General features: G+C 68.0%; 2 protein-coding genes across 3 annotated transcripts; one reads left to right on the plus strand and one right to left on the minus strand.

The window, feature by feature from the left end:
• The first annotated feature begins 962 nt into the window (after positions 1 to 962).
• Positions 963 to 12,163, plus strand: TCFL5 (transcription factor like 5). 2 transcript variants are annotated; one of them, XM_054577493.1, is made up of 6 exons: positions 963 to 1,627; positions 2,120 to 2,306; positions 2,787 to 2,949; positions 4,487 to 4,730; positions 6,420 to 6,561; positions 11,529 to 12,163. In XM_054577493.1, exons 1-6 carry the CDS (start codon positions 963 to 965, stop codon positions 11,649 to 11,651), a joined length of 1,524 nt encoding a protein of 507 aa, XP_054433468.1. In that variant the 3' UTR covers positions 11,652 to 12,163. The 2 variants fall into 2 exon arrangements, with proteins under 2 accessions (XP_054433468.1, XP_054433469.1); XM_054577494.1 differs by having other exon boundaries at positions 4,490 to 4,730.
• A 716-nt stretch (positions 12,164 to 12,879) lies between these two features.
• Positions 12,880 to 27,880, minus strand: COL9A3 (collagen type IX alpha 3 chain). The gene is made up of 27 exons (XM_054577556.1): positions 27,806 to 27,880; positions 27,297 to 27,365; positions 25,833 to 25,904; positions 25,193 to 25,246; positions 23,752 to 23,805; positions 22,147 to 22,203; positions 21,782 to 21,835; positions 21,220 to 21,273; positions 20,948 to 21,001; positions 20,527 to 20,580; positions 20,024 to 20,077; positions 19,477 to 19,530; positions 18,705 to 18,758; positions 18,556 to 18,609; positions 18,375 to 18,419; positions 18,214 to 18,267; positions 18,082 to 18,135; positions 17,552 to 17,605; positions 17,368 to 17,439; positions 16,640 to 16,675; positions 16,280 to 16,324; positions 15,974 to 16,006; positions 15,677 to 15,823; positions 15,526 to 15,580; positions 14,912 to 15,094; positions 13,676 to 13,753; positions 12,880 to 13,067 (listed from the first exon to the last, which is right to left on the minus strand). Exons 1-27 carry the CDS (start codon positions 27,878 to 27,880, stop codon positions 12,880 to 12,882), a joined length of 1,857 nt encoding a protein of 618 aa, XP_054433531.1.
• Between the last annotated feature and the right edge of the window lie 49 nt (positions 27,881 to 27,929).

The raw sequence follows: 27,929 nt of genomic DNA on the forward strand, positions 1-27,929 counted from the left end.
TGTAGTTGTTCAAAGCAAAGATACTGGAAAAGACACGGGTCGCATCCCAAGACCTTGGTGTCTAAGGTGGGGGGGGGGGCAGAGGAGCGAGCTGGAGAGCCTGCTGGGGAGGAAGCCCTCCATCAGGAGCCTTTCGGACCCCGATTTGCCTTACACGAAACCAGCCACGCTGCTGAGCTGGGTAGAGGTGGGATGGTGGATACAGTCATCATTCTGAGCCTGCAAAAGTAATTGTGTGAAAGCGCACCTGTTGTATATAGTGTTACTTACACAGGATACGAGATGCAGGAGTACACAAACCTTTAGGGACAGAAAGGAGTGCCCATCCGGGGGTGGAGAAGGCGAGACGGTGCTCACGGGCACCGGCTTCTCGCCCTCTCGGGGTGCCACTGCCGCGCCGTGAGCACTACCAGTCCCTGAACCGCACGCCCGCGTGGACGAGCGGTACGGACTGGGCGTCATCTCAGCAAAGCTGCTCGAATTGCGCTCCCCGGCCAGCACTCGCGGGGGCATCGCTGCACGCCCTGCGCCGCCCGGCGTGGAACTGGAGCCACGGCCGTGTGCATCTGTCGGGCTCCCCAGCAGGCACACCTGCACGAGGGGCCCCGTTTCATTTGCCTACTGTTGGGGCGCACGGAGGCGGCGTGCGCCCACACGCACCACGCGGCTCCGGGAACCGGCGACGGAGGGGTTCCCGCCCGCGGACGCTGACCCCGGGCGGCCTGGCCCCGCCCCTCGCCCCCGCGTGCGCGCGCAGCCGGGACCCGGCCGCCGCGGGCGAGGGGCGGGGCGGCGGGCGGTTGGAGGGCGGGACCCGCGGGCGAGGGGCGCGCAGGGGGAGGGGCTGCCGTTGGGGGCGGGGCCGCGCAGGCGCGCTGGCCCGGCGGTTTCCGGCGCGCCGTCCGCCCGAGCGCGTCCGTCGCCGGCCCGCCCGCCGCGCGCCCCCCGCCGTTGGCGCCGGCATGTCGGGCCCCGGGCCGCGGGGGCCGCCGCAGGCGCAGGCGGGCGGGCCGGCGGGCCCCGAGGGCGCGGACGCGGCGCTGGGCGAGGCGGGGCTGAGCTTCACGACCACCGACCTGAGCCTGGTGGAGATGACGGAGGTCGAGTACACGCAGCTGCAGCACATCCTCTACTCGCACATGGAGGCGGCGGCCGAGGGCGAGCTCGAGACGCGCCTCAACTCGGCCTTCCTGGCGGCGGGCGGCGCGGCGGCGGGCGGCGCGGCGGCGGCGACGGGGGGCGCGGCGGCGGCGGCGGCGGGGGGCGCGGCGCCCGTGTACCCGCTGCTGTGTCCGCCCGCGCTGGCCGACGGCGGCTTCGCGGGCGCCAACCCGTGCCTGGGCCACATCGACTTCCAGGAGCTGCGCATGATGCTGCTGAGCGAGGCGGGCGCGCCCCCCGCCGCCGCCGAGAAGACGCCGGGCGCCGACGGCCCGGGCGCAGCGCGGTCCAAGGCGCCCGACGCCGCCGGCAAAGAGAACGCGTCGGCCGCGGAGGGCGCCCCCGAGGCGCGGGCCAAGTCGGCGGTGCGCGTCCGCCTGGAGGACCGCTTCAACAGCATCCCCGCCGAGCCCCCGCCCGCCCCGCGCGGCGCAGAGCCCCCCGAGCCCGGCGTGGCGCTCAACAAGTGGGTGCCCGGGGCTGGGGGCGGGGGGCTGGCCCCGCCGGGCCTGGGTGTGGCGGGAGGAAGGGGTCCTGTGCGGGGCCGCCCGCTCCCCTTGGCCGCCAGCCCCCAGGGAGCAGGCCCGCGGTCTGGGTGCGGGAGACGCGCAGCGAGGCCCTAAGTGGAACACGCAGCTTCCCCGGCAGCGCGGCAACCCCTCAGCTTTCTGCCCACCCCACCCCGTGTTGTTGTGCACAGTCCTGACTTTTGGAGGGTGGCTCTCAGAGGTTGGGGTCCAGGGGAGGGGGGGTTAGGAAAGGCGGCGACACACCGCCCCTCCCTCCGTCCCGGAGAAGGTTGGAGCTGTCCCCGCACTAGCTGCCAGTTGCTTTGCGGAGGCTTCCGAGGTGGGGGCGCTGCTGTCAGGAACACGCCGCGTTCCCCATCGCGAGGGGCGGGTGTCAAGGCGCGTTCCCACCGCATCCCAGGTGTCTGGGTTTTCTTTTCTCTTGGCAGTTTGGTGACTCTTATTCGACACCCGTCCGAGTTAATGAACGTTCCTCTTCATCAGCAACAAAACAAATGCACAACGTTAGTGAAAAATAAGACGGCCGGTGCGGCCACCACGCTGCAGCTCACCTACCCCCTGTTCACGGCCAATGCCTGCTCCTCGGGGGCAGGCGCCGCCCTGGCGCAGACTCAGGTGCGACAGCGGCTTCCTCACCTGCGGCTCTAGGGCCTTTAATTGCCATTGAGCTTATTTTAAAATTGAGAGCATTTACCGGTTTGGGGATTTTTAGAAGTCCTCAGTGCACCTCAGGTCTTCCTGCTGCATTTGAATAGCTTCTTTTTTTAAAAAAAAGATTTTATTATTTACTTCAAAAGATTTTATTTATTTCAAAAGATTTTATTTTTTAGAGAGGGGAAGGGAGGGAGGAAGAGAGGTAGAGAAGCATCCATGTGCGCTCCCTGCTGGGGACCTGGCCCACATCCCAGGCCTGGGCCCCGACTGGGAATCGAACCGGCCACCCTGTGGTTTGCAGGCCGGTGCTCAGTCCACTGAGCCACACCTGCCAGGGTGCACGTGAATAGCTTTGAAGTCACTTCTGCTTCTGTGCTTTTTACTTGTGCAGGAAAGAGAAGTCACGCATTGATAAAGCTCCCGTTGCTTTGTTTTCTCCAGAGTTCTAGCAACTCCTGTTCTGTCCTCGAGGCTGCCAAGCATCAGGACATCGGGCTGCCCAGAGCGTTTTCGTTCTGTTACCAACAAGAAATTGAATCCACTAAGCAGACCTTAGGTAGTAGAAACAAAGCTTTGCCTGAGCAGGTTTGGATCAAAGTGGGAGGTAAGCCACCGAGTGGAAGGGCACTGCCACCTGACCGTTGCCCTCCTGTCCTTGTGGCCTTGTGGGGCAGGGGAGGGGTTTACGAACACGAATGGTCTCAAAAGTGTTGTCCTGGGGCGCCTCCCATCCCCCACCCCCATCACCTCACTTGGCGCATTCTTCTGGATTACAAACGTCGTAGTTACTCCGGGTATGGAAACGTTGAGTGCGGGGCTGCTTCTTCTTAATAGTAAACAGCTTAACACAAAAACAAGAGACTTATATAAGTGTTCAGTTACCTTCGAGCCATCAAAGCACACTTTTCCCTCTTATTTTATACTCCATGCATGAGGCGGGGGCCTGACGTCGGCCGGACGCTTCAGGAGACGGTCTGCAGGGGCCCAAGGCCTGGGGTGGGAGCGAGTGGGCACGGGGCGATTCAGAAAGTTTTAGAAATAAGACACTGCTGCAGGCAAACTCCGCTTCCTCGAATGTTCACTCCCAATCCCCTTCTTCCTGAAAACAAATCATGTGTCACGTTACCCACAGAGACAGCACGGCTTTTACTGAGCTGCTCTGAGAGCCAGCGAATACAGCATGGGGTGCCGGCTGCTGTTTTCTCCCATGGCAAAGATTTATTTAAAAAAAAAAAAAATTTTTATTTATTTTTAGAGAGGGGAAGGGAGGGAGAAAGAGAAGGAGAGAAAAACCAGCGTGGTTGCCTCTCTTGTGCCCCCTGCTGGGGACCCGGTCTGCAACCCAGGCCTGTGTCCTATGCTGGGAATCAAACCAGTGACCCTTTGGTACTCAGGCCGGTACTCAATCCACTGAGTTGCACCAGCCAGGGCTATTTTTTTCCCTTGTTTTTGTGACATTTTCTGCAAAAGTGTATGTTACCCGCTGTCAGATATGAAGGTTAACCCTGAAGTAGCCCCTGTACTGACTGCAGCGTAAGGAGTAAGACGTAACGAGTGCCTGTGAGTCTGTCTCCCTGGAAAAGCTGTCCATGCGCGGAACTGCACTGAGGGTTCTTGCACGCGTGGCTTTGTGTGGCTTCGCAGGGGTGTACGGCCCCACGCACAGCAGTTAGACGTCTGCCGCTCTGTGTTTGGGGGGACGTCGGCGTATTTCCATAGCCCGGGCGGGAGCGTTGATGAGATTCCTCCTCGTGGGGACACCCACTTGTCAGGGGACAGTGTGTTGAACCCTGAGCCACGTAGCTGTTGTCCTCTTCTGAATATCAGAAAAACCAGGCACCTTGTTAGTTTTTTCCATTCGTAGATGACAGGTAACGCCTGTTGGTTAGCAAGGGGGCCTTGACAAGGCCGTGTTGTGGCGCCCGGCGTGCTGGGGTTTAGTTACGGGTTTATGCCCTGTCCGGTGCTTGGACACGCGGAGCGGCCGCCGGGCCTGGCTCGCGTTCTGCGGGTCTCCGTGCCCCTGGCTCGCCGATGCCTATGCCTTGGATTGAAGATGCGAAAAAATGCAGTCAGCATTAACAGAGATCAGTTAAGGAAAATAAAAAATTAAAGTGCCTCTTCTTTTTTCTTTTGCAAAGAAGAAGCGCTGTGCAAACAAGCAATAAACAAGAGGAATCGGAGTCGGATACGGCAGCTGGACACAAGCGTGGAGCGGAGAGCCCTGGGAGAGATTCAGAACGTGGGGGACGGTGCGCCTGCGGCCCCCGGCCCCTGGCAGTCGGCGGAGCCGTCGCAGCCCCACGCGGGGGAGCAGGCCCAGAGCGCCCCGGGCGGGAGGTCGCAGCGCAGGGAGAGGCACAACCGCATGGAGAGGGACAGAAGGTGGGTGCACGTTTGGACCGCGTGCCGGCTCGTCAGCGGACACCGGCCTTGGACGCGCGTCAGGAACGATGGGCACCCCGCTGTACAGGCAGGCAGCCCCGTCCGTGTCCAGAGGGAGGAAGTGCGGCTCGCGTGAATGCGGGCTTGGCTTTGCTGGGTGGATCGAGGTCCTCTGCACCCCCAGGCCTCCTGATGGAGTAGGAGGACTCGTGACTTTGATTCATTACAGAGAGAGAACGGGGCAAAATTGGCAAAGGTTCAAGGGGAGGCGGCCAGGGCCCCCACCCAGGGAGTCTCGTGGGAGCACTTGACCCCCAGCCAAGAGTTCTGGGACATCAGGTCCGCTGCGCACAGGTTCAGGGCCCGCGATTTTATGGGGGCCCGTCCCGTGGGCGTGCCCTGCCCAGCTCTCAGCTGGGTGCCAGACCCAGAAGGAAAGCCCATGTTCCTGCAAACCAGCGTAGTTCAGCCAACCGCCTCGGCCCGGGGAGCCCCACCTAGTCCACGGCGGTGCCCCGGCCCCGTTCCCAGAGGCCGGCCGGGCCCGCCTCACAGGCGGCGCTTCCTGACGGGCGGTCAGTCCATCGGCCAGCTCCCCTGCACCCTCGCTACCAGTTTGTCCTGGTTCTTCTAAGAATGTTGGGGACGGAGGCGGTTAGAACTGTTATATTTAAGTCTTTTTGCCTGTAGGGCTCACTTGCGCTATTCTGTGTGGAATCAAAGGGCGATCAGCTTTCCTCTCTGGCAGCGGGGTGTCCACACAGAATTGACTGGCCTCGGTGCGCACCGAGCGCGCGGGCCAGTCTCCCGTGGGCGCGGGACCAAGGCAAGCGCTCGGCTCGGGGCCCCGGGTGGGGCTGAGGCAGGTGCTCTCTTTCTAACTGGACGTAGTAAAGCCAGCTCGCCGGCCCAACTCCTCCAGTGCGGCGCATGCACACCTCACTGAGCTCGGCGGGTGACAAAGTGCATTTTCCTACTGATGTTGATTTAATAGCCATTTACCGAACACCTACTACGTGCAAACCCTACGTGTTCATAGTGAAAGTTTCTGTTCTTATCTCTGCCATTTTCTGGTTTAACCACCCGCCTATTCTTTCCACCTCGTCTTGAGCCTCTGTCCGTCCGACGGAGGGGCCGCCCCTGCGCAGACTGAGACAAGGCGGGGTGCTGCCGGGGTGGGCGCCGGGGAGAGCCGGCCGCTGTCTGCGGAAAGGCCCGCGTGACCCGCGGGGCCGAGACGCGAGGGCTGTGCCACTGAAGTGGTTCAGTGTCGGCTTAGGTGGGACTCTGCACGCACGTGTGGAAGTTACAAGTGGCCTCATCGTCACTCCAGCTGTGACTTACATTGTCTCTGAAATTGCCCGGGTTTCCAGGCAGTAACCGGCGGGAGTCCGTGGCCCTCTGAGCCAGGCCCCTGGAGAAACGAAGCTGGGGGACCTAGTCCCGGACCTGCGGGGGGCAGGCCGTGACCCCGAGCGGGAGAACGACCTGCCCAGAACAACCACACGGCACTTCCGCCGGTTTCAGGGGTGTGGCTCCGTCCTTGGTCTGGACACTCGCACCCGCCCCGAGCAGTCAGCGGGGAAGCTCCCGGGGCGGGCGCCAGGCCCCTGAGGGCCACCGGTGGCGGCTCTGCTGCGCGCTCTGCTCCCCGTTCTCCGCGTGGTCACTCGTGTTTCGCTGCCGCAGGCGCAGAATCCGCATCTGCTGTGACGAGTTGAACCTCTTGGTCCCGTTCTGCAACGCCGAGACGGACAAGGCCACGACCCTGCAGTGGACCACCGCCTTCCTGAAGTACATCCAGGAGCGGCACGGGGATTCTCTGAAGAAGGTGGGTCTGGGGCCGAGCCCCCGGGGCCGGCCACTCGCGGGCCCTGTGTGCTTCCCCCCGAGCTGCCCCGTGAGTCCCGGAGCCTGACGTCAGCGGAGTCCGGGCGAGCAGAGCTCTGCTCCCTGACAGCGTGACTCGTGGTTACCGTGGCGGCCGCAGCCAGGCTCGTTCACTTGGTGGCAGAGCAGCCCTGACCCGGGCAAAGGGCCGTGCGGGCCGAGCCCCTGTTGTGCGCCGTGCGCCGTGCCGGGCGCGAAGGGGCTGCAGGGGCCCGGGGGGCAGGGCTTCTGTTTTGCCCTCGGGGAACCCAAAGGGTTGAAGCAAGAACAGTCCCGCCCCCCGCCCCGAAAGAAAAGGCAGGTAAACGTCAAACAGGCGGTCTAGACTTGGGAGGGCAGAGGCCAGGCACAGCTGCCCGGCCTGGGCCGCGGAACGACTCGGGGCGCTGGGGCCTGCGCGCTTGGTCCCCTCGCGCGGCCCGCGAGTGCGCGGGCCCGGCTCCCGCTGGGCCGGGGGGTCGGTGCCGGTCCTGCCGCCCCCTCCCAGGCTCAGAGGAGAGCGCGGAGGCGGCGGCGGCTGTGGCTTCTGGGCTCTGCCGGGGACCTCGGCTCGGGGACCTCGGCTCAGGTGCTGGCTGCCGAGTGGGCGGGCGGGCAGTGTGGCGGGGGATGGGCCTCAGTGGCGTGAGCCGCGCGCCCCGTCCACGCTGCTGTGTGGCCGAAGGGCTGGGCTGAGGCCGGCGGTGGGGACGGGGAGCCGCCTCCCGCGGTGACGCCCATGTTCGAGTGCCGGGCGGTCCAGGAGCTCAGCCGGGCTGCGCTCCAGGTAGCTGTGTCCCTTGTCTGTCACGTGAGCTTCGCAGTGGGTTTGCCTTCCTGGTTCTCACTGCCTCGCTGCGTTTCCAGGCGGCGCTTAGGGCAGACCCCCAGTGGGGTCCCTGTGTGTCGGGATTCGCTCCTCTTTAACGCTCTCGTTAGAGGAAGCCTGCTGGTTACTTTAATAAGACAAAGCCATTACGGTTTTTAAATCATTTAGCATTGGCCTCTGCGTACCTATTAGAAAATCGTTGCTAGAATTTGTTAAGTACAACGAAGGTGTTACGACAACTAAACCTTGTTAACTTAACGCGTGCGCGCGCACACACGTTAAGGTCAACGAGATCAGTAACTTACGGGTGTCGTCCTTCCTGGGTGTATCTGAAATTTAATTCCATCGAACCGGACATTCTTTCCGCGTTGGGCCCAGGGCCCGCAGAGACGTGGGCTGCAGCAGGTCCGTCAGCAGCGCGTGGGGTTAGGGAGTGGCGGCCTGAACACACGGGCGTCGCTCGCTCTCGGTCACTCCCCCCTCACTGGCCTGAATGTTGTTGTTCGAATACGTCGCGTGAGGCTGCAGTGCTTTTCCCGCGGTACTTTCGTGTCTGGTTTTCCCCGTGAGCCCTGCCTGCTCCGACCGGCTCTGGGCAGGCGCGTTGGGTTGGCCAAAAGGTTGGTTTGGTTTTTTCCCTACAGCGGCTCTGGTAGCGCTTAGTGTCTTTATGACTTCATTTGAAACAATTTCGTTAGATTGTATTGTGACAGCTGTCAATTTGGCTACATTTGAAAAGAAAGCATGGAAGTGGGTGAACTTTTGTGTAGCCATTTTAATATTGAAGTTGGAAGAAAACAGCAGTTTTCAGCATATTATGCTTTATTATTTCAAGAAACATAAAAATGCAAAAACATTTGTGCGGTGCGTGGAGAAGGCGCTGTGGCTGACGGCGCGTGTCTGCGAGGTTTCACGCTGGAGGTTGCTCGCTGGGCCGCGCTCCTTGGTTGGACAGGCCCGTTGAGGTCGACAGGGATCACACTGAGACGTTAATTGACAAGTCAATGTTCTACCGCGCGGGGGAGAGCCGACCTACTCACAAATCCAAATCAAAAAGGCTCTCGGTGAAACGGAAAGGGCATCTCCCGTTTTACGGAAAAACTAAATGAACTTTGTGGCCACCCCGGCACTTGGAATGAGGCAGAGACTCCGCTGGCCTGCGGGCAGCTGTCCCCAGTGTCTGGAGGAGGCGGCGTGGCCGCGGGGGCCCTGCGGCGGCGGGCGTCGGAGGGGTCAGGCCGAGCGGCACAGTCTGGTTGACCTGGTGGATGCTTTGCTGTGCGGGGAGCCAGGGCTGCGGGAGGGAGAGGCTGGGGCGGGAGTGAAGGCGGAACCCCGGTCAGGGTGGGGCGTGGGGCGCCCGGGCTTCCTGCTCAGCCCCCGCTGGACAGGCAGGCGCGGTGGTCGGCGGGACCCGCGCTGTTTCCGACCTGCCGGCACCAGGTGCGGCCGTCGACCAGGGTCGCGCGCGCCGACTAGGGGCAGCGACAGGGGCGGGACTGCGAGCCCCTCGTGTGCCCTCCCGGCCTCCCCTGGGGCCACGGAGGCTGAGGGGTCACCCCACTTGCCCCGTCCTGCACAGCGTCTCTGTGTTCCCGACCCATTTGACAGTGGATGCAGGCGCGACGCCTCTGCCCCTGGCGCCTCTGTGTCAGTGCGACTGGAGCCCAGGGTCCGAGGCAGGGCATTGGGTGCTGACCGTGACCTCGCTCGGGCAGCGCTCCCGCTCGGCCTGTGGTCCCGGGGGTGTCACGGGCCAGCGTCACGGGCGCACGGCGCCGCGGTGGGACGGCAGCAGGGCTGTGCCTCCCTCCGGTCCCCCTGAAGCTGGGGGCGGGGCGGCTCTGCCCGGTGTCCACTTCCCTTCGGCGCCCGCCCGGCTGTCAGGTGCAAAGGTGCTGCCGCGTGTCCCATAGTCGCTCCCCCGTGAGGACCGGCGCCGGGGTCCCCTGCCAGCACCTGCCCACCCGCGTGCTGCGTCAGCCACGCTGCTTGGGGAGCTGCCTGGCCCGTCTCCCGTCTCCAGCAGCCGCTGACCGCCGGCGCCTGTTTAGCCGGCGGGGGTCAGAGGGGACCGTGCTGGCCTTGGCCTCCGCTGCCAGCCGCCAGGCCAGGCCCTGCCTGGCGCCCCCGCTCTCCCCGGCACCTCCTCTCCTCCCCCCAGGGAGGGCACCCCCCATTCACCCACGTCCAGGTGGGGCAGCCGGGGGTCACCGGTCATGTGCAGGGTCCACTGGTCCCGTGGTCAGTGGGTGCACACGACCCCCCAACCCCTCCGACGGGACCCCCGGCTCCCAGGGCAGGAGGGCGGTCGCCTGGCGCGGTGGGAGGGCACGTGTGCGCAGACCCTCCCGGGGGCCACGTGGCAGCTCTGTCCTGACGAGCGCGCCCCTCCCTTGTTCGTTCATCGTTCCCCCGTCCCCCGCCCCCCCCACCCCGCGGGCTCCGCGGGGCTCGCAGGCCTGCCCGCCCTCCGCGCTGGGGACGGGGGAGCCCGTGCAACTGCGTTCTCTCCTAACTCGCTCTTGTGTTCATTGTTTTTAAACCTTTTCCTTTTTCCCGTTTTCCTTTCTAAGTTTGATTTTCCCGGTGCCTTGAGTTGCAAGCTCACTTCGGTGATCGGCACCCTTGTCCTGCTCGTGAGCCCCGGCAGCCTGCTCTCGCCGCTCCCGGGGAAGCCCCCCGCCCCCGACCGCGTGGGGCGGGGCTGCCTGTCTCCGCACAGCTCCCCTCTCCCAGCCTCGCCTCGCTCCCTGGAGGCGGCTTTTCGTTGTCCCCAGACGTGGGGACTTCTGTCCTTCGTCTGCTGCTCACGCCGTGATGGGGGGAGACAGGCCGCGGGAAGAGCCGTCTTGCAAAGTTCATCGCGACTCCACCGAGGGCTCTTGCGGGGTCAGCTCCGCGCAGCTGCGTGTTCGTGTGGCGAGGACGCGCGTCTTTCATTTGGTGAAGCCCGTGTTTGTTAGGTCGAGGTCATGAGTCGTGGCTCAAACCTGTCCCCTCTGGCGGTCGGACTGGACACCGCCTTGTGTTTGCTCTGGATGTGCCTCCCCGTTCAGAGCTCTGTGAGGTCCACGTTCCGTCCACTTCACGTGGCTGTTGTCTCGAAGACCCTCGTCCGCCGTGGCTTGAACCCTTTGTCTCTGCGCTGGCGCCAGCGCAGCCTCGTCGTAACGCTGGTGTCATTTCCCGACGCGCGTGTCATGGGGCCCCGCGTGCTCCCCCACTGAGGAGCACAGCGCCGGTTGTCGGCGTCCTGTGCGCAGACCTAACGGGATGCCAGCGCCGGCCAGGCTGTGTCGAGGTGTTTTGATAAATTGTGAAAACCTCTGAGAACTCAGGTTTTTCACCGATTATTTAAAACAGACGCTGATTGAGGGAGTTGAACGAGAACGACTAGCTGACCACCAGCTCGGCTGAGGGGTTGGGGGGGCCCACGTCTCCCTGTGTCGCGGTCACCCCCCAGCGCCCAGGGCCTTGGCCCCGGGACCGAGAGGGTCCAGGTGGAGCTACAGCTGGGCCCCACAGCTGGGCCCCCTCTGGCCAAGTACCAGAAACAAAGGCGGCGCCCGGGCTGGCCTCGCATGTGCGGGCGGCGTTGGAAGCCTCCCCGCCGGCTGGCTTCTGTCTGAGAACGGGCTGGCTTGCTTCTGACTCCTGTTTAGTGACTTTAAAAGGTGAATTCTGCCCTGGCCAGGTGGCGCAGTTGGTTAGAGCGTCACCCCGATGGGCCAAGGTTGCGGGTTTGATCCCCAGGCAGGGCACATACAAGAAGCAGCCAACGGTGCATCGATTAAGTGGAGCAACCAGTCTGTTTCTCTAAAAAATAAAATCAGTAAAATATAAGATGGCTTTACAGCCTGGCCAGGCATTTTGAGAAGCTGTTGGAAAACAAAGTAAAAATGCCTGTGACTGTAACTATGTGAGAACAACGTTTGACTGTTTTTAGCACAGACCCCTCCTGGGAAGGGGTGGGAGCCGGCGTGGGGCACCCCGGGGCAGCTGGGCGTGCGGACGTGGGTCGGCTCTGAATTTCTGCCTTCCGTGTTTTTGAAGGCGGCAGTTCCCGTGTTGAGTCGGTGCACTTTTCTCATCTTTAGGAATTTGAGAGTGTGTTTTGCGGGAAAACTGGCAGGAGACTAAAGTTGACCAGACCAGACTCGCTGGTGACAGGCCCCGCGCAGGAGAGTCTACAGAGCAGCCCCGCCGTGGAGATCAAGTGACCCGAGGGGACACTGGTTCCTGGGAAGCGCGCAGCCCCCCGCGCCCCGCAAGCCCGCAGCCCTGGGGCCCCCGCCGGCCACCAACTCTCGAGGGCACGGCTCCAGTGGGACTCCAGGGGGGACTTTGAAAGCACATTGTGTGAAAGTATTTATCTAAAACAGAGTATCTGTCCATTAATGTCCTCTTAGACCATTGGGGATGAAGACACCTTGGCAATTAGTAAGTACTTTTTCAATTATCTGTCTGATTCCATCATGTTTTCTTAACATGATAACTAAAGAATTAACATCCTTCATAATTTCTTTAGTCTTACAAGGTACATTGCTTTTACTTATTTTATTGACATTTAAATGTGCCCCCTTAGCAATTGGAACAAGTCAAAATGTTCTTCACTAGAAGTAGTTTGGAAATTTATTTCATTTGTTTATCGCCTCCCCTTGTAACGACCCCTGGGCGCACAGACGGCGTTGCGGAGCGCGGCCCTGTCCCCGCCTCCGGCCTGGGACGCCCAGGCCCGCCCGCCGAAGCCCCTCCGTCCGCGGAAGAGATACTGTCCGGGGTCGCTTCGCGGAGCCCGCCTCCGTGCCGAGAGCCATTATTTTCCATGTAATAAACTATAGTGTTCAGAACTGAGTTGTTCAAACGAGTGGCTTTATTTACGCCGACAGGTAATACCGACAGGGTTAGTGCAATGCAACGTCACCTTCAATAAATACTGCTGGTTGGAAGCCGGTCGGAAGCAGTTTGAAGTCCGTAAGGGGGGCCAGGCCAGACCGGGGCGCGGGGGGTGCTGGCCGGGAGCCCTTCATTTTTGCTGCCACACGCAGGCGGCCATGCATCTGAGGGTTTCATGTATCGTTTTATTGGGGTCCTACCTAAGTCTTTACACGAATGCCACGTAAACAAGCTGCTGATCTTTCTCTTGGCCTCCGGGCGCTGCTGCGCCTGAGGTCCAGAGCCGCCGCCGGACAGGCCCCCGTGGACCCCCGAGGAGGTCACCCTCCCAGCAGCCGGGGAAGGACGCTCGGGAACAGGTGTCCAGCTGCTGCCACTGCGGGGCCGGGGGCTGGGGGCCGGGGGCGGGCCAGCGAGGCTGAGCAGGGTGTCGGCACAGCGGGTCATCCTCGGCGGGCGGTCCTCGCTGTAGGCCCGGGCGCTGCCGAGCCCGGCGGTCGCCCCAGAGCCCGCCGCCTCCGTCGGCACCGCTCCCCTTGCCTGGGCTGCGTTCTAGGAGCTCCTGGGACCCGACTTCTCCCCGTCGGCCATCACGGCCCCCTGGCAGGCCGAGGTGTCGCAGATGCCGGGGGTCCCCTGGGCGCCGACAGCGCCGGGAAGGCCGGGGTCTCCGGGCGGCCCGGGCTCACCGTGGGCCCCGTCTTGGCCGTCTTTGCCGACGCCAGGCACGCCTTGCGGTCCTTGAGACAGATGAGGGAGGTGAGTGGACGCCGGGGCCCGGCCGGCAGCCACCCCGCCTCTGTGCTCCTGGCTTGTCTCTGGCCCCGGGAGAAGCGCCGGGCAAGGTGTCCACAGGGTCTGGTTTTGTCCCGAGGGTCGCGGCTCAGACTCGAGTGAATTGGTGGGGTGGGGAGAATGCATCTGGGTGAACGGGGGTGGGGGGGACGTGGTGGGGATGGGGGGATGCACGGGGCGGGGGGCCAGCAGTGCACCCCCACCTGGGCGGGGCCCTGGAGCCGGGCTGTGGCTCAAGGCGCAGGGGGGGTGGGCGTGGAGCGAGTCCCGGCCCCCAGAAGGCTGGGGTGGGACGTGGCAGGGCTGGCCTTTGAACTGGGGACAGCACTTAGGTTGACATTGAAATTTAAACATTCAGGGCACTTCCGGGTCAACGAGGAGAAGATTCTGTTAGAATTTAACTGATGTGGATACCAGATGGCGCTAGTTAAATCGAATGTAACTGGATTTGCCGAGCGGGTCACCGCCGTGGGGTGCGCGTTACCCACCCAGGGGAGGCCCGGGGGTGGGGGAGGCATGCGAGACAGAGCGGGCGGTGGCAGCGGCCTCGTACCTGGCAGCCCCTGGTCCCCGTCGGGCCCGTCCAGGCCCACGCCGGCCGCGCCCTTGTCCCCTCTGTCACCTGGCTGCCCTGTCGGGGGGAATGGAGAAGCGCGGGTTCAGGGGCTGGGGGCGGTGTCGTGGGCCGCCAGGCTCCCGGCGCCCAGCTCTTCACCGCCGTGGCCTGCGTGGCCGGCCCACGCCGCTCCTGCGGGGCCCCGACACGGGACACGGGAAGCCAGCGCGCGACCCCCGCGTCCCAGCGGCCGCCTGTCGCCGCATCTCAGTTCTGTTCAGAAACATGCAGGCCTGTCACGCCACCGAGCGTGTCCCTGCTTCCCATGTGGCTTCGAGCCCACGAGTTCTGCCGCGCTGTTTTTAAACGTTTCCCCGGTCGTGTGTGGTCCCAGCCACCTGCCCCCGCCGGCCTTGGCCTCTGTGCCCTGTGTCGCCGAGTGTGAGCTGAGAGGCGCAGCCCGTTCTGGAACCACGTCCCGGGTAAGGGGGGCCTCCGGCTGCTACAGGGACGCCGGGCAGACAGCGGGGCCGGGGGCCAGCCACGCCGCTCACGCGCAGGGGTCGGAGCCTTCGCAGAGGCCCAGCGTCGCCCCGGACGTCCGCCCCCCAGGGCTGAATTGCGCAGCGTCCCAGCTCTTTTAGAACAAAACCGTGGGGTCAGAAGGCGGAGCGCGTGGGAGTCGTGCGCTGCCGGCCCCCGCGCTGGCAGACTCTGCGTCTTACGGCGAGCTCAGTGCTAAAGGCACTTGGGAACAGGTTGGCATCCAGCACGGTCTGCGGCCCCGCACGCCCTGCGGTGTGTGTGTGCGACAGGCCACCGCATGGGGCCGCCGGGGGGTTCCGTCTCCTTCCTAAGTTACGCCCCCTCATTCTCTGTCCGTGGATGTGGAGTTTTTGGACTCCGGCTTTTCCCACGGCAGCATTTGCGTTTCCCTAAAGGGGCCTGCGTACTCGTCCGCCAGGTGTGGCTCTGGCGGTGTTTGAGAAGAACATCGCGTTTTAAACGGCATAGGGCCTGCAGGGCGGGCGGGGAAGTGGCTGGGCTGGGCCCGAGGCGGCTCCTCGGGAAGGCGCCGCCCGCAGAGCCTCAGGCGGCCGTGTGGGGGACACCGGCCAGGCCAGGGCCCGCGTTCCCTTGGGGCCCCTCCCCTCCCTCATCCCCGCAGAGGGGAGTGGGCGGTGGCGCGTGTGGGGTTCCTCGCCTGGCTGTGGTGGGGCCCCCTGTTCTCACCTCTGGGTCCGGGGTCTCCCAGCTCTCCGGTGGGGCCACGATATCCAGGCGGCCCCCGAGCGCCGGGGTGACCAATGGAACCCGGGGGCCCGGGGGGGCCCGGGGGGCCCGCAGGTCCGGGCCGACCGATGGCTCCTGGCGCTAACGGCTTCCTCAGCTGAGCAGCCAGCTGTGCGATTTGTTCTTCGGAAACAAAGACACAAGCGGTCAGTCGAAGAGGATGACCAGGAGTGCCCTGTGCGAGGCGGGGACACCGGCCCTGCCTTCCCGAAAGGGAGCTTATGGACCGGAAACGGCTTTGGTGCCTCGGGGACCCGGCACAATTGCCGTCCCATCTCCTCCGCGCGCCGAGGGGTAAATCACAGGCTGCACAGGGGACTCTTGTTTTTGGGACAAGTTGCCAGAAACGCGGTCTCAGAGTGGCCAGAGATGTCCACTTGGTCCGCCAAAGCCGAAGGGGCACAGTTGTGCGTCCCTTGTAACTGCTCAGTGGACACCCGGGACATCCCCACGTGCCGGGCGTGACGGGACCCTGTGCTTGGGGCCCGCGTGTGGCCCGGACGCCCCAGGACCGTGGGGGCGGGGGCGGGGGCGGGGGCGGGCGGATCGCTCACCGCTGATCATGCCCCCGCACAGCTCCCGGATGTGCTGCTCACTGGCCTCTTTCCCCTGAAATTCACCCCGAAGTCGGTCAGCACGCGGGCCACGTGCTGGTCCCGCGCTGAGGGCCCCCGACTGTCACGCTCTGAAAGGAGGGAAACGTACCGGGACTCCGGGCTTCCCGGTGATGCCAGGCACGCCTTGCACGCCCTGGAGGCCCACGGGCCCGGGGGAGCCCGGGACGCCCTCCACGCCGCTGGTGCCGTTGGGACCCTGGATGCCTTTCGGGCCCGGCTCCCCTCGACTGCCGGGCTGGGGAGACAGCAGGGCCACGTGGCCGGGCAGCACCCCCAGCTGGCACCCGCCTCCCGCAGGGAGCGAGGATCTGCGACGCGCAGCCCCCCCCGGGTGGCCTGGGGGCCCCTTCGCAGTCTGTCGTCAGGCCGTGTGGCAGCCACTCACCTCTCCTTTGGGGCCGACGGGGCCGCTGGGTCCCTGCGGAGAGAAGGTGAGCATTTCAGTGACTCACGTGTTGTTACTTGGGGGGAAGTGGTTGCCGAGGAGCCACCTAGCATGTTACTAGTCGGGGACGAAATGAAGTCAAACCATCCGTGAATCCGCCACGTGACCCCACCTGGATGGCACACGCGGCGCAGCTCCCCCTTCCCGGGACCCGCAGGCGGCCCTTCCCCGCGCGGGGAACGCCCCCGAACCGGGCCGGCCTGTGCCCGGTTGTTGCAACAGCGAGGTCGGCGCGGTCACACTCACCGGCTCGCCTTTGTCCCCGGGAAGGCCGTCGGAACCGGCGATGCCCTGGAACGACACCCAGACGCTAAAGGAACTGTCCGCGCTGTTCCCAGACCTCGGTGGGGCCGGGGCACGGGACCAGGCCGACGCCGGCTGTGGCCGCGGACAGCTCCCCGGCTGGGATGGGAGGGCCTGGGCTGCCTGGAGAAGCAGGTGAAACGCAGACCTGCCCTGCCCGGGGCCCGCAGGGGGCACGCCCTCCCCGAGAGGGACCCAGCGTGCTCGTCACCACCGGGAGGGAGGGAGGAGCAGGTGAGAGCCAAGGAGAAAGACGAGGAGGGGAGAGAGAAGGCCGCCCCGCCCCACCGCCGCTCGGCCCACCTGGTCGCCCTTGGGGCCGGTGGCTCCTTCCGGGCCCTGCGCGGAGAGAAGGCACAGCGTTAGAGGGGCCGGGACTGAAGGTGCGCGCGCCCTCCCTGGACGCTCAGCCCAGGGCCAGGCTGCCACGCGTGACCCCTCCGTGCGCCTGTCCCCTCGGCGTCTCGGGGTCTTCCCGCGGCACTGCCTGTCCCTTAGGGGCTCCGCAGTGTCGCACGACTGTTTCGCAGGCGCCTCTGACTGGGTCTCGCTTCCGTCACCCCACGCAGCCCTGGGCGGACGCCCCAGCGCCGGGATCGCCGAGCCCGAGGGTGGAGAGCGCATCGCGGTGGCCTCCCCAGCGGAGGGGGACATTAGGGGCGCGTCTGGGAATGGCGGGCTGGACGCTAAAACGTAACCCACAGACGGCCCCCCTCTGCCCAGACGGCCGCGTGAGAACGGCCCACGCGCCGAGTGCGACCGCAGGGCGGGCGGCCGAGGAAGACGCCAGGGCGCCCACGGGCCCGGGGGCCGCCGACCGGCTGGGGCCTCTGTGCCCCCACACTGTCCCGGACGACAGGGACCCCACAGCGAGCCCACTGGCTGTCACGAGGCCACGAGGTAAGTCCGGAAAGTGAGACGCAGTGATGGTCACGGGTCCAGAGTGCTGGTTTTCACGCTCGTTTCAGTGCTGAGTGACCCCGTCCCCCGCGGTCCCCGGGACACCCCTGCTGGCCCGGGCGCCCACTCACCCGGTCGCCCATGCCGCCGCGGAGGCCCTGGGGGCCTGGCAGGCCGGGGTCCCCCACGTTGCCCTTGGCGCCCTGCAGACGAAGGCCGGCTGGTCAGCACCCACCAGGGGGCCCCACAGGGTTGGCCCCCCACTGGCCCACGGGAGCTCCCTGGGCCCAGACCCGGGCCCCAGACCCGACCCACCTGGAAGCCTCGGATGCCAGGAGCCCCGGGAGGGCCTTGCGGGCCAAGAGCCCCCTGAGGGTCAGAACGAGGGTGTGAGCGCAGCTCGGCCGCCCCGGGAGCCGGGCAGACCCGGGAGCTGGTTGGTCCCCAGCCCTGTGGCCCAGCTGTAAGGGTCAGAGGTGGGGGTGCCCTACAGGGAGGTGGGGGTGTCCTACGGGTGGTGGGGGTCCCGGAGGCCTGGTCAGGCACGCCCTTGGCTCATGCATCGGCCAGACTCGGTGCCCGGACCCGAAGGCCAGGGCCCCGGGCGCTCGCTGGGGTCCCCATGGTCTCCATCTGAGGCAGGGACACATGGCGTGGGAGCTTCCACGGCGCCCACGGGGCCCGAGGCTCTGTCCCTTCAGCACAGAGGTCTCACGGGCAGGACCGCTCAGGCCTGGCCCTCACCGGGGGTGTCGTGCCCCGGCCCGCACAGAAGCCGGGCCTCAGGGTGGCAGCAGCTCCATGCCGCCTCCCCGCCCGCGCTCCCCACGCCCGTCCCCACTCACCGCGGAGCCCCTGTGGCCGGCCTCGCCGCGCTCCCCGGGCACGCCCACGTCTCCCTGCACAGGGAGGGAGGGGTCAGCGGGGTCTGCGCCCCGCGGGTGCGGTGGGGCAGGGTGGGGGCGGGGGGCACTCACCGGGACGCCGGGCTCTCCTAAGGGGCCGGCCTCGCCCAGCTCTCCAGCTCGGCCCTGCACGGACGGACGGACGGGAGCCCTGAGCGCCCGCCCGCACCCCTCGGCCCAGGACCCTGGGCCGCCCGCCCCTTCCCTCCCCTCTGGAGAAAGAAGCCACCTACCAGCTCTCCCTTCTCACCCTTGGCCCCTGCTCTTCCAGGGAGGCCCTAGGGCACAGAGGTCGGGGGTCAGAGCTGCCGAATGCGCGCGGAAGAACGCGGGCTGGAGGCAGAGCCCCCGCACGGGCCCCACCCAGGCATCCATGGGAGCCGGCCCTGCCCTGGGAGCCCCCACCGCACTCACCGGCAGCCCGTTGGGGCCCTTCTCTCCTGGGGCGCCGCTGCGGCCAGCCTCTCCCTGCGGGGGGTGGGGGTGTGAGGGGTGCTGGGCCGGGGGGTGCCCCCCGCAGACCCCGCAGACCCCGCCCCTGCGGGCCGCCGGCGAGAACGCACCTTCTCGCCATCCAGCCCTGGCACGCCGTCCCGGCCGTCCTTGCCTGGCATGCCCTGGGGACAGGCGGGGGCGTGAGGCCCGACAGGCGGTGTCCTCCCGGCCCCATCGCCCTCTGGGCCACCTGCTCAGGTGGCGCGCGTCCTGTCCCCGCACGGACTCAGCCTCCTGAGCCACCGGCCCCGAACCGGCCTCACGGCTCAGTGGCTGTGGGTTACCCTGGGGCTGCCCGCAGAGCCCCCAGGTGCCGCCCACCCTCCACCTCTGCCCCGACCCCTCACGGCCCTGAGAGTCCCGTTCTACAGGCGGGGAAACTGAGGCTTGGGGGCCGGGCTTTGGGCCCGGCCTGTCTGGCCCCACAGTTCGGACTGTTTGGAGCTGAGGGCCCAGCCAGTTCGGCGGCTGGACCGCAGCATTTGCCCCGTCGCGGCCCTCAGCGCTGTGTCCCCACCCCCAGGGCCCGTCCTCCGGGGCGGGCGGGGAGGGGCCCAGGGGCCTGGGCTGAGTGTGGGCTGCTCCCACCCAGCCCCCTGTACCCCACGTTCCGCCCCGCACAGACCAGTTGGAGTGACAGCCTCAGCCGGCGCCGGCCGGGGCGGTGGCCCCGTGGCATGAGGACAGGGGGCTGTTGGGGGGCTGTTGGGCCGCTGTTCTGCGTTTCCGGAGGAGGACAGCGCAGCGCGAAGCCCAGCGAGGGACACAGGCGCAGGCGACAGGAAGCGCAACCGCGAGGCAGTGGCACCGTGTCTGCGCCGTGGCAGCCGCAGGACTCACCGGCTCTCCGACCGGCCCGGCCACGCCGGGGGCTCCTTTGGGGCCCGGTCTGCCCTAAAAGACAGGAACGCCGCTGCGGCTGGGACCCTGGAGAGATGTCCCTCCCTGGTCCCTCTCCTGCTCCCGGCCGGCTGCTGTGCTCAGCCCGGGGACGGCCCGCCGGGCCCTGCACAGCCGCCCCTTGGCCTCTGGCCGCTGGGCTCGGGCCAGGGAAAGAACCGTTTGTTGGGGGCGTCCGCAGGCAAAGGCCAGTGTGGGCACGGTCACTCCAGTGGCTTAATCACCTCTCGGCTTCATTATGTTGGCTTAACCCCAGAGTCACTTGCTCTGCGCCATCTTCCCTCACGGCAGCCGTGGCTCGGGGTCAAGCACCGCTGCCCGGGCCTCTGGAGGGTGCACGTCGGGGCTGCAGTGGCTCACCCGCCCCTTCACCCCCTCATCGCCAGGAAGGGGCGGCCCCCCGCCCTGTGCCGTCCGGGTGTCCCCCATCCCCACAGGCCGGTCCCCCATGGGGAGGGACCCGAGGACGCATGGGTCTCTTACTTACGAGGTCGCCCTTGGGGCCACGGAACCCATCCGGGCCCCTCTCGCCTCTGTCACCCTGGAATGACAAGGGACAGAGCTCACAACACAAGCAGGTGGGAGAGCCGGGCTGAGGTGTGGGGGGTGGGGGTCGGCCCGGAAGTGCTCAGAGGCTTGAGGCCGATGCTGCCGAGGGTCCCCAGGGCCTGGGGGACGTCGCCACAGCTCACTCCACGCCCGCAAGAGAAAGAAGGCAGGTCTTCCCTGGACCTGCGCCCTGCACCCCACGTGCTGCCCTGCACGTGGCTGCCCCCTGGAGGACAGAGGGGCTCCTGGGTGGACTTGCCCCCGGGACGCCCTTGGCCCCTGCTCAGGTGCCCCCGGGGGCTCTGCCCGGTAGCCCACAGGTGGGCTCCGGACGGGAGGGGCCCCCGCAGCCCGCTGGGGCTGGGCAGGTGTCTCCGGGAGCAAGAGGAGAGGGGACAGGGAGCTTGTAGGGCCGCCCTCCACCCCCAGATCCCCACGTACCGCTTTCCCAGGGCCTCCTGGGATCCCGGGGGGTCCTCGGAACCCGATGGGACCCTGCGGAGAAGGGGGGCACCTGGCCTCACTTGCGAAGCCCGAGCCCGCAGAGCACCTCACTCCATCTGGAGGGGCCCTGCCTCGAAGGCCCCACCTGACCCGCGCCCCTGCAGGCCCCTCCTGGGTCGGCCGCCCAGTGGTCCCGAGACCCCCTCCTGCGTCAGCCAAGGCCCGCCCCGCCCCATCCCCCCGGGCCCTGGGCGCCTTCACAGCCCCGCTTTGGGGAGGGCGAGGGAAGGGAGGCCCGGAGACCGCCTCGCCCGGCCCCACGGCCCAGCTGCGGCCACTGGAGAGGTGGGGGGGCCCCAGCTGATGGGCCAGGCCACAGGTGCCCACGATGCAGGCAGGCGGGGGCGGGCAGACTCACCCGGTCCCCGGGAGGCCCGAGCAGCCCTGGCAGTCCTCGGAGACCCCGCGGGCCCTGTGGGCGGAGAGCTGGAGATGCAGCGCCCGGGGCCGCCCTGCCCCAGGATCCACGGGGGGACCCCGGTGGCTCCCCCAGAAGCCCGCAGCCTCAGCTCAGGCCCCAGCCCCGGCCCCGGCCCTGTTGTGGGTGTTGGTGGCCGTCCCCCACGCCCGAGCGGCCCAAGGGGCTCCCATCCCGCACCCTCACCCCCGCCCAGCCTGCCCCCCACTCACCTGCAGCCCCACTGTGCCGGGGAGGCCGGGGGGCCCAGGGGGGCCGGGGTCACCCTGCAGGGAGGCGGGGAAAGCACTGGTGGGGGGAGGGCAGCCCCCAGCCCTCCCAGCCCCTCCCTCGCCCACCGGCCCCGCCCCCTCCCCCAGCGAGGCAGGGCCACGTCTCCTGGCTGGGGAGGGCCCCTGCTGCCCACACTGGGGCCTGGCCACTCCGGCCGCGCTGGAGGGCGCCCGGCCTCACCCAGGCCTGTGGGGGAGGAAGGGCAGACCCTCGGCAGCGACTACAGGCGGGTGGCAGAGACTGCTGGGGACACTTCCTGCGGAAGCCGCCACCAGCGGGGGCCACCCGCGCTGGCTGGGGCGGGGCCTCGGCAGGGACCCTGTCCCTAACCACGCGGCCCTGGGCGGCCAGGCTGCCAGGAACGCGTGCCGTCGGGTGTGCCCTCGGTGCCGCTGGAGCCCTTCGCTCGCCCCGCCGCCCCGCCCTGTTCTCCTCACCGCCGCCGCCAAGTGCCCCTCAGCTGCCACCGCCCGAGTGGGCAGCCCGCCGCCAGCCGCATACCTTCTCGCCGTCCTTGCCGACTTCTCCTTGGTCCCCTTTGTAGCCAGTGGGTCCCTGAGAGCGGGGGTGATGAGTCTCAGCCTGACCTGCACCCCCAGCCGCCCCGAACCAAGGCCCCCGGGGAACAGGCCGGTCGCGGGGGCGCAGCGGGGCAGGGGCGGGGTTCGGGGCCAGCCCAGGCCAGCTCCCAGCCGACGGCAGGGTTGATGGAGGGGGCTCAGAGCAAGGCCCTCGGGCCGGGCGGGAGGCCAGCCCCCCTGGCTGGTCCCCCATCTGCTCCCATCTCAGCCCACGTGGGGGCTGGCGGCCTCCTGGGGTATACAGAGGTGAGCTGCAGGCTGAGTCACCCTGTGGCCACCACTCACCTTGAACCCTGGCATTCCTGGGGGGCCAGGGGGCCCTGGCGGACAGACGGCTGGGCACTGTTGGAAAACAGAGTGGTCAGACCCGGGGCCTCCTGGGAGCCCAGACAGGGCCTCATTTGGGGCCGCCGCAGGCTCTGTGGGAGCCAGGCCAAGGCCGCCAGGCCCCCGGCCCCCTCCTCACGGCCCGGCTCCGATTTCCCAGCCTCGGTGCAGACGCGGTGGCGCGGTCAGCGAGCGTCTGCTGGCTGGACAAAGGGGCCTTCATCCGAGCCCGCTCCCTGCTGCGGGGGAGGCGGCTTCTCATGCGCAGACGTGCTTTAGGAGGGGACGTGCGTCCCTCGGGCACAGACTGGATGCTCCACGTCGGGAGGGGGCGGGGGTGGGGGCTGAGGACTCGAGATCATTCCACCGCTGACCCGGCAGAGCTGGGCCCGTCGACCTTGGCTCAGCCGTTGTCCCCATCCTGGAAGACGCCCCCGACTCGGGGACACAGGTGACGAAGCACAAAGGCCAAGAAAACAGGGAGCCCCAGACTCTCGTCCGGAACCTTCTGCGATTCCGTCGGCGGCGCCCGGTGCCGCCGACACGGGCCGTGTGCAGCCCGGCACCCTGGGCGTGTGGCTGAGCCCAGGAGCCGGACTGCTGACAACTGGGCTGTGCCTCGTTCAGCTTCCCGCTGCTGGGTGCGGCCTGTGCCGGCGGGACAGCGGCAGGGGCGGAGTGGGCCCTGCCGGAGCGGGAGGCTGCGCCCAGACCTGTCCCTGCCCGCCCTGCGGGGACGAACAAGCCGGCCTCCAGGCGGTCCCAAGGTCCGGGATCGGGCCGGAGCCCCCCGCCCCCACCCCGAGACAGGCCCCCTCACAAAGGACGCCCACCTGAAGGTCCGTCGCGCCTTCGGGGAGGACCCCCGGGTGGCCCTGGAACAGAGAGGGCCGACTGTGACCCTGCCCGCCGCTCCCCCCCTCCCCACAGCCACCCCCCGGGGACCACAGGGGACTCGGGCCCCTCAGCCCCGTGAGGCCAGGGCCTGGTGTCCCCAGGGCAGGTGACAGTGACAGAACATCTGCCCTGGGGGGCGGGTGGCCACGGGGCCAGAACCCTGACCACCCCCAAGTCTCTGCTTTGGCCCTGGACTCGGTGTGTCTGGAGAGTGGGTGTGAGTACGGATTCTGGGGGTCCGGGGGGCTGAGGGCGGGGGAGGGGAGCCATCCACGCTGGCAGCCCCCTGCCCTGTACTTACAGGGGGTCCTGGAGGTCCGGGGGGGCCCGGCGGGCCTGGGAGTCCAGAGGGTCCCTGGGGGGTGGGTTACGACTTAGGTGGAGCAGGACCGGCCCCCGCCGGACGGGGGCACCAGCGAGTGCCAGAGAGGAGCCGCTTGGACTGCGTCCGTGGGGGCCGCCCCAGCTCCATCCCCGCCCGGCCTGGCTCTGTCTACTGTCCCTGTCCCTGGATGTCAGCCGGAGGCGTCCATCGTGAAAGGAATGGTGGGAGGAGAGAAGAGAGGGAGGGGAGAGGCTGGGGAAGCCCCTGGCGGTGGAACCCGGGGGGTCCTGGGGGCAGGGCGCCCGCTCCCAGAAGCAGGAGGTTCTGGGGGAGCCACTCACCGGGGGGCCCCGGAGGCCGAGTCCGCCTGGGAGCCCGCTGACTCCTGCCTCTCCCTGGGGACAGAGGGGGGTGGGGTCGGCACGAAGGGCCCTGGACCCCCACGCAGGGCTGCTCCACCCTCGCGGACAGAGGGGACGGAGGCCTGGATGGCTGGCCAGGCCTCTGCCCCCCACGGAGGCCCCGCCCCAGCCCCGGTTTGGGCCCTAGAAGCCAGGCTGGCCCTGGGAGGGGGTGCATGCTCAGGGGTCCACGAGGGTACTCACGGGGGGTCCGGGGAGGCCTTTGCCCTGCAAAGCCAACCACAGGGTCAGAGTTGCTGGGAACAGGACGGCCCAGTGGGTGTGGGTAAGAGCGCCGCCCCCCACCCCCTGGGGAAGAGGACCCCCCCCAGACTGAGCCCAGGACCGGCCCAGAAGGACGGCAGACCCTCTAGCCCCTCAAACTCCCACCGGGAGAGAGACAGGACTCACCCCAAGCCCAGGTGGCCCTGGGGGGCCCAGACTTCCCTGCGGAAGGAAATGGGGCATCAGGGGTGGGCTGGGCTCAGCCACCCTCCTGTTCGCAAACCTGCCCCCCAATCTACCCTGCAGCTCCTCCGAGGAGGGGCCCCATTGTTCAGAGCACAGAGGCCCTGGGCGTGGGGGGACCTCTGGCCCCCTGGTGGCCTGTGCCCCCTCCACCAGGAAGCCCTCCAGATCAGCTGCTGCAGGGACCACTGAGACCTGGGCCCATGGGAGGGAGCCCAGAACTCAGACTGTCTGCCCGCCCGGCCCGGGCCCCCTGTAGCCTGGCATCCTGAGGACACTGTCCGTGGCCTAAGGCCACTCTCCTCCTGTGTCCCCACCCAGCTGAGGCTCCCGCAGGAGGCCCGGGGCTCCCCCCTCCCCCTCCCCCCATCCCCCGGGCTCCAAAGGGCCCACGGGCCACAGCAGCCGCTTGTCCCCAGCATGCCTGCAGCTGAGCCCCCGACGGCAGGGCTGTGCCCCCGTGTCTTGGGGCTGGGGTAGGAGGTCACTGCTCGCAAGGGGAAGGGGACAGCGTGTGGGCTTGGAGAGTCTTCCCCAAGAGCTCTGCTTGGCCAGGAAGTGGCTTCAGGAAACGGTGGTCAGACGTAGGGCACCACCTAGATGGCCGTGCGCCTCGCGGGTGGGCACAGAGACAGGGTGGGAGGGGTCCACCCGGGGAGGGGCACGTGGGGTCAGCCTCCCCCTCCACTGTCTGGACGCCAGGACAGCTCTGGCCGGAGCTGGGGGTGGGGCGGGGCGGGCACCACGCCGGTGGGTCCCCGCCCTCCTGCACCCCCCGCAGGGCGGCCCACACTGTCCCAGTCACGGCAGCTGCCCCCAGCGCCACGGCCCATGGACGGAGGGACGTCAGCCTGGCCACCTGGCGCTGTCCCTGCCTGCAACGGAAGCCGCCTCCCGCGGCGCCGGCACTCACCCGTTCTCCGGGGGCCCCCTTGGGTCCAGGTGGTCCTTCCCGCCCGGTCAGACCCTGGGGAGGGAGGCGAAGAGCTCGAGGGCTCACGTGGAAGGGGCGGCCCCTCCCACATGCAGAGGAAGGACAGGCCACGGCCCCTCCCTAACTAAACCGAGCCCAGAGCTGCCGTGGGGACCTCGGCCGGGCGCCTCTCTCTCGCGGGGGGCACACAGGGCCCCTGGGGACAGCGGGCAGCCCGTGGGGGGCCTGTGCCAGGGGCTCAGCCGGCCCAGCCGGCGGGAGAGCGCACGTCCCGACGCCTGCCGTCTCTCGGAGCTCGGAGGCCCTGGGGCCAGGCCCCGAGCCCTGGTGGCCGGCCCACGGGGCTGGGTGATGGGCATTCGTCCCCAGACCAGCGACGGCGCCGGGGCCCCCACCTCTGCGGTGGGCAGGCTCTGTCCCCGCCAGCTCTGCCGGTCTGCACTCTGGGATGAAGGCCAAGGGGGCCCCGCGGGGCACGCGGCTCTCTTGCTGGGCCCGGCCGGCTGGAGGAGGGTGGTCAGCCCTCACTCCGGGGGCTGGGGAGGAGCCCCCCAGGCCGGGCGGGGAGCGGGGAGGGGCCCTCGGGGGCGGGGGGCCCTGGGGAGGCAGGCACACTCACGTCCACGCCCGGCAGCCCGGGCAGGCCGGCCTCTCCCGGCTTCCCCGGCTTCCCCGTGGCCCCTTTCGGTCCCTGTGGGGGGAGGGCGAGGCGTGAGGAAGCGGTGGAGCGTTTTCCGGCGGGGGCGCCACCCCGCAATCCGACAGGGGCCCCTGCGTCGGGGGCAGCCCCGTGTGTGTCCCGAGACCCTGCCCGGCGGGGGTGCCGCCCACTCCCGCCGGCCCCGGGAGGGCCCCCCTCTCCTCTGTGCCCTCGCACGGTCTTGTCTGTACGACGCCCACCTGGGCGCTGCAGCCTGGCCGGCTCGGGGCTGGCAGGCCCTCTGCGGCCCTCTGACCGGCCGCCCTGCAGGGCTGTGTTCCTGGCCCAGCGGAAGCTCCGAAGCCAGAGCCTGCAGACACACAGAGGCCTGGACCCCCCGCGCCCCCGCCCCGGCTCAGCCCCTGCTGCGGCCCTCGCTCCGGCGCCCCCGGCCGCCCTGCAGGGGCAGCGGTGTCAATGACCCCTCCGTCTCAGGCCCGCCCTGCCCTCCCCCACCGCAGCCGGGACACTCACCGGGGGCCCGGGCAGGCCCGGGGGGCCAGCTTCTCCCTGCAGAGGGGAGACGCCCTGTGTGACCTGGAGGCCCCTGAAGGCCCCACCCCAGATGGGAGCCCCTCACCCCCTCGTCCCCACTGGGGGGCACCTCCCTTCTCCCAGGCCGGGCATAGGCCGGCCCTGGGAGGTCGGTCACCCTGAGGGCTCAGGGACACAGCCCCCAGAAACAAGGGGAAGGGGACGCGTCTGAGGCCCTAGCCTGCCACTGGCCTAGAAAGCTTCCGCCAGGGGGCGGGGGGTGGGCGGCTCAGAGACCCCCTGCCCCAACCCGGGCAGAGGGGGCGGCCCCGGCCCCGGCCCCAGCCAGACGGAAGGCCCCGCTGGCTTGGCCTGGGAGCCCTGGGGTGCCAGGGGCCCCGCCCGGTGGGAGACGTGTGGGGTCCAGGTTGAGGGCGAGGCTTGGTGAGGAGACACCTTGGGGGGGCCCTGCCTTCGGTGGGGGTGACTGGGGGGGCGGGCCAGCCGGCTGGGCGTCAGCTGCCCCTCCACGTGGCTGGCACGGGGCACTGGTGGGGGCTGCCCCACAGGCCGGCCCCTCCGAGGCTGGCTCCAGCCCCCAGCAGCCCTGGCACGGCCCCCAGAACACAGGGGTGCAGGGCCCCGGGACCCCAGGGCCCACCTGCGGGCGCAAGGACCACCCTGCTGCCAGCCCCTCCCGGGGATGCGACCCCACGGGGTGGGCCCAGCTGCGCAAGGGGTCGTCTTTGTCTCATCTCACACCCACGAGGGTGCAGGCGCATCACCCTGACGTCACCCAGCTCTGGGGGGTGGGACTTAGTTTTCTTGCCATCAGGCCCGGGGGTTTGGGGAGGCTTGCGGGGTCCGAAGCTGGAACCCTCCCGGGCCCTCCCCACGCCCCGAACTCACATCAATGCCGTCCTTGCCCGGCTTCCCAGGCGGCCCTTGGGGGCCAGGGGGGCCGCGCGGTCCCATTTTCTGAAATGGAGAAACGTCATTAGGCACCTGGGACTCTCCATCCCTCCTCTCGAGGTCGACCGGCCCCCGGCTGGCTGTCGGGTCAGCCCGACGGAGCGTCCCTTCTCCCCAGGGCGAGCCGCGCTGGGGCCTGGCGCTGGGGCCTCGGAGACCCCGTCTGCTGCCTCATCGGGGCAGCCGGGGGTGGGGGGGTCCCGCCGGCCCCGCGGGGCGCCTCGGGGAACAAAGGCGACATTGTGCGTCTCCGTGGCGGCGGCAGCCCTGGCGTGGCTGGGCCCCCGCCTGGAGACGGCCAGGCGGCCACCTGGGTTCCTCCGGGGCGGCCCCGGCGTCCATGGGGGCTCAGCCGGGCGGCTGCGCAAACCCCGGCACCGTCGGCGTCTCGAGTTCGCTCGCTGGCTCGCCTGCTGGCCCGCTGTCCCCCGCAACCCTGTGCTCACCTGCGCCTCGGCCACCTGCGTCCCGGCCAGGAGCTGCCCGAGCAGGAGCAGGACCAGGGCTGGGGCTCGGGCCATGGCTGCATGCGTTCTGAGTGGCGCCGGTGGCGGCGACCGGGCTGGGCTC

The sequence above is a fragment of the Pteronotus mesoamericanus genome, unplaced genomic scaffold (genome assembly GCF_021234165.1).
Source record: "Pteronotus mesoamericanus isolate MK-2021 breed Mesoamerican mustached bat unplaced genomic scaffold, CSHL_Meso_final contig_436, whole genome shotgun sequence".
NCBI lineage: Eukaryota > Metazoa > Chordata > Mammalia > Chiroptera > Mormoopidae > Pteronotus > Pteronotus mesoamericanus.

Bases quoted from the DNA above. Each gene is read 5' to 3' on its own strand.
- TCFL5 (XM_054577493.1), top strand. From the start codon at position 963: ATGTCGGGCCCCGGGCCGCGGGGGCCGCCGCAGGCGCAGGCGGGCGGG. The intron at 1,628-2,119 runs GTGGGTGCCCGG...TTCTCTTGGCAG, and splicing joins CCCGGCGTGGCGCTCAACAA to TTTGGTGACTCTTATTCGAC. The intron at 2,950-4,486 runs GTAAGCCACCGA...TCTTTTGCAAAG, and splicing joins GGTTTGGATCAAAGTGGGAG to AAGAAGCGCTGTGCAAACAA.
- COL9A3 (XM_054577556.1), bottom strand. From the start codon at position 27,880: ATGGCCCGAGCCCCAGCCCTGGTCCTGCTCCTGCTCGGGCAGCTCCTG. The intron at 18,268-18,374 runs GTAGGTGGCTTC...CCGTCCGTGCAG, and splicing joins AGGGTGAGAAGGGAGAGCTG to GGCCGAGCTGGAGAGCTGGG. The intron at 18,136-18,213 runs GTGAGTGCCCCC...CTCCCTGTGCAG, and splicing joins TAGGAGAGCCCGGCGTCCCG to GGAGACGTGGGCGTGCCCGG.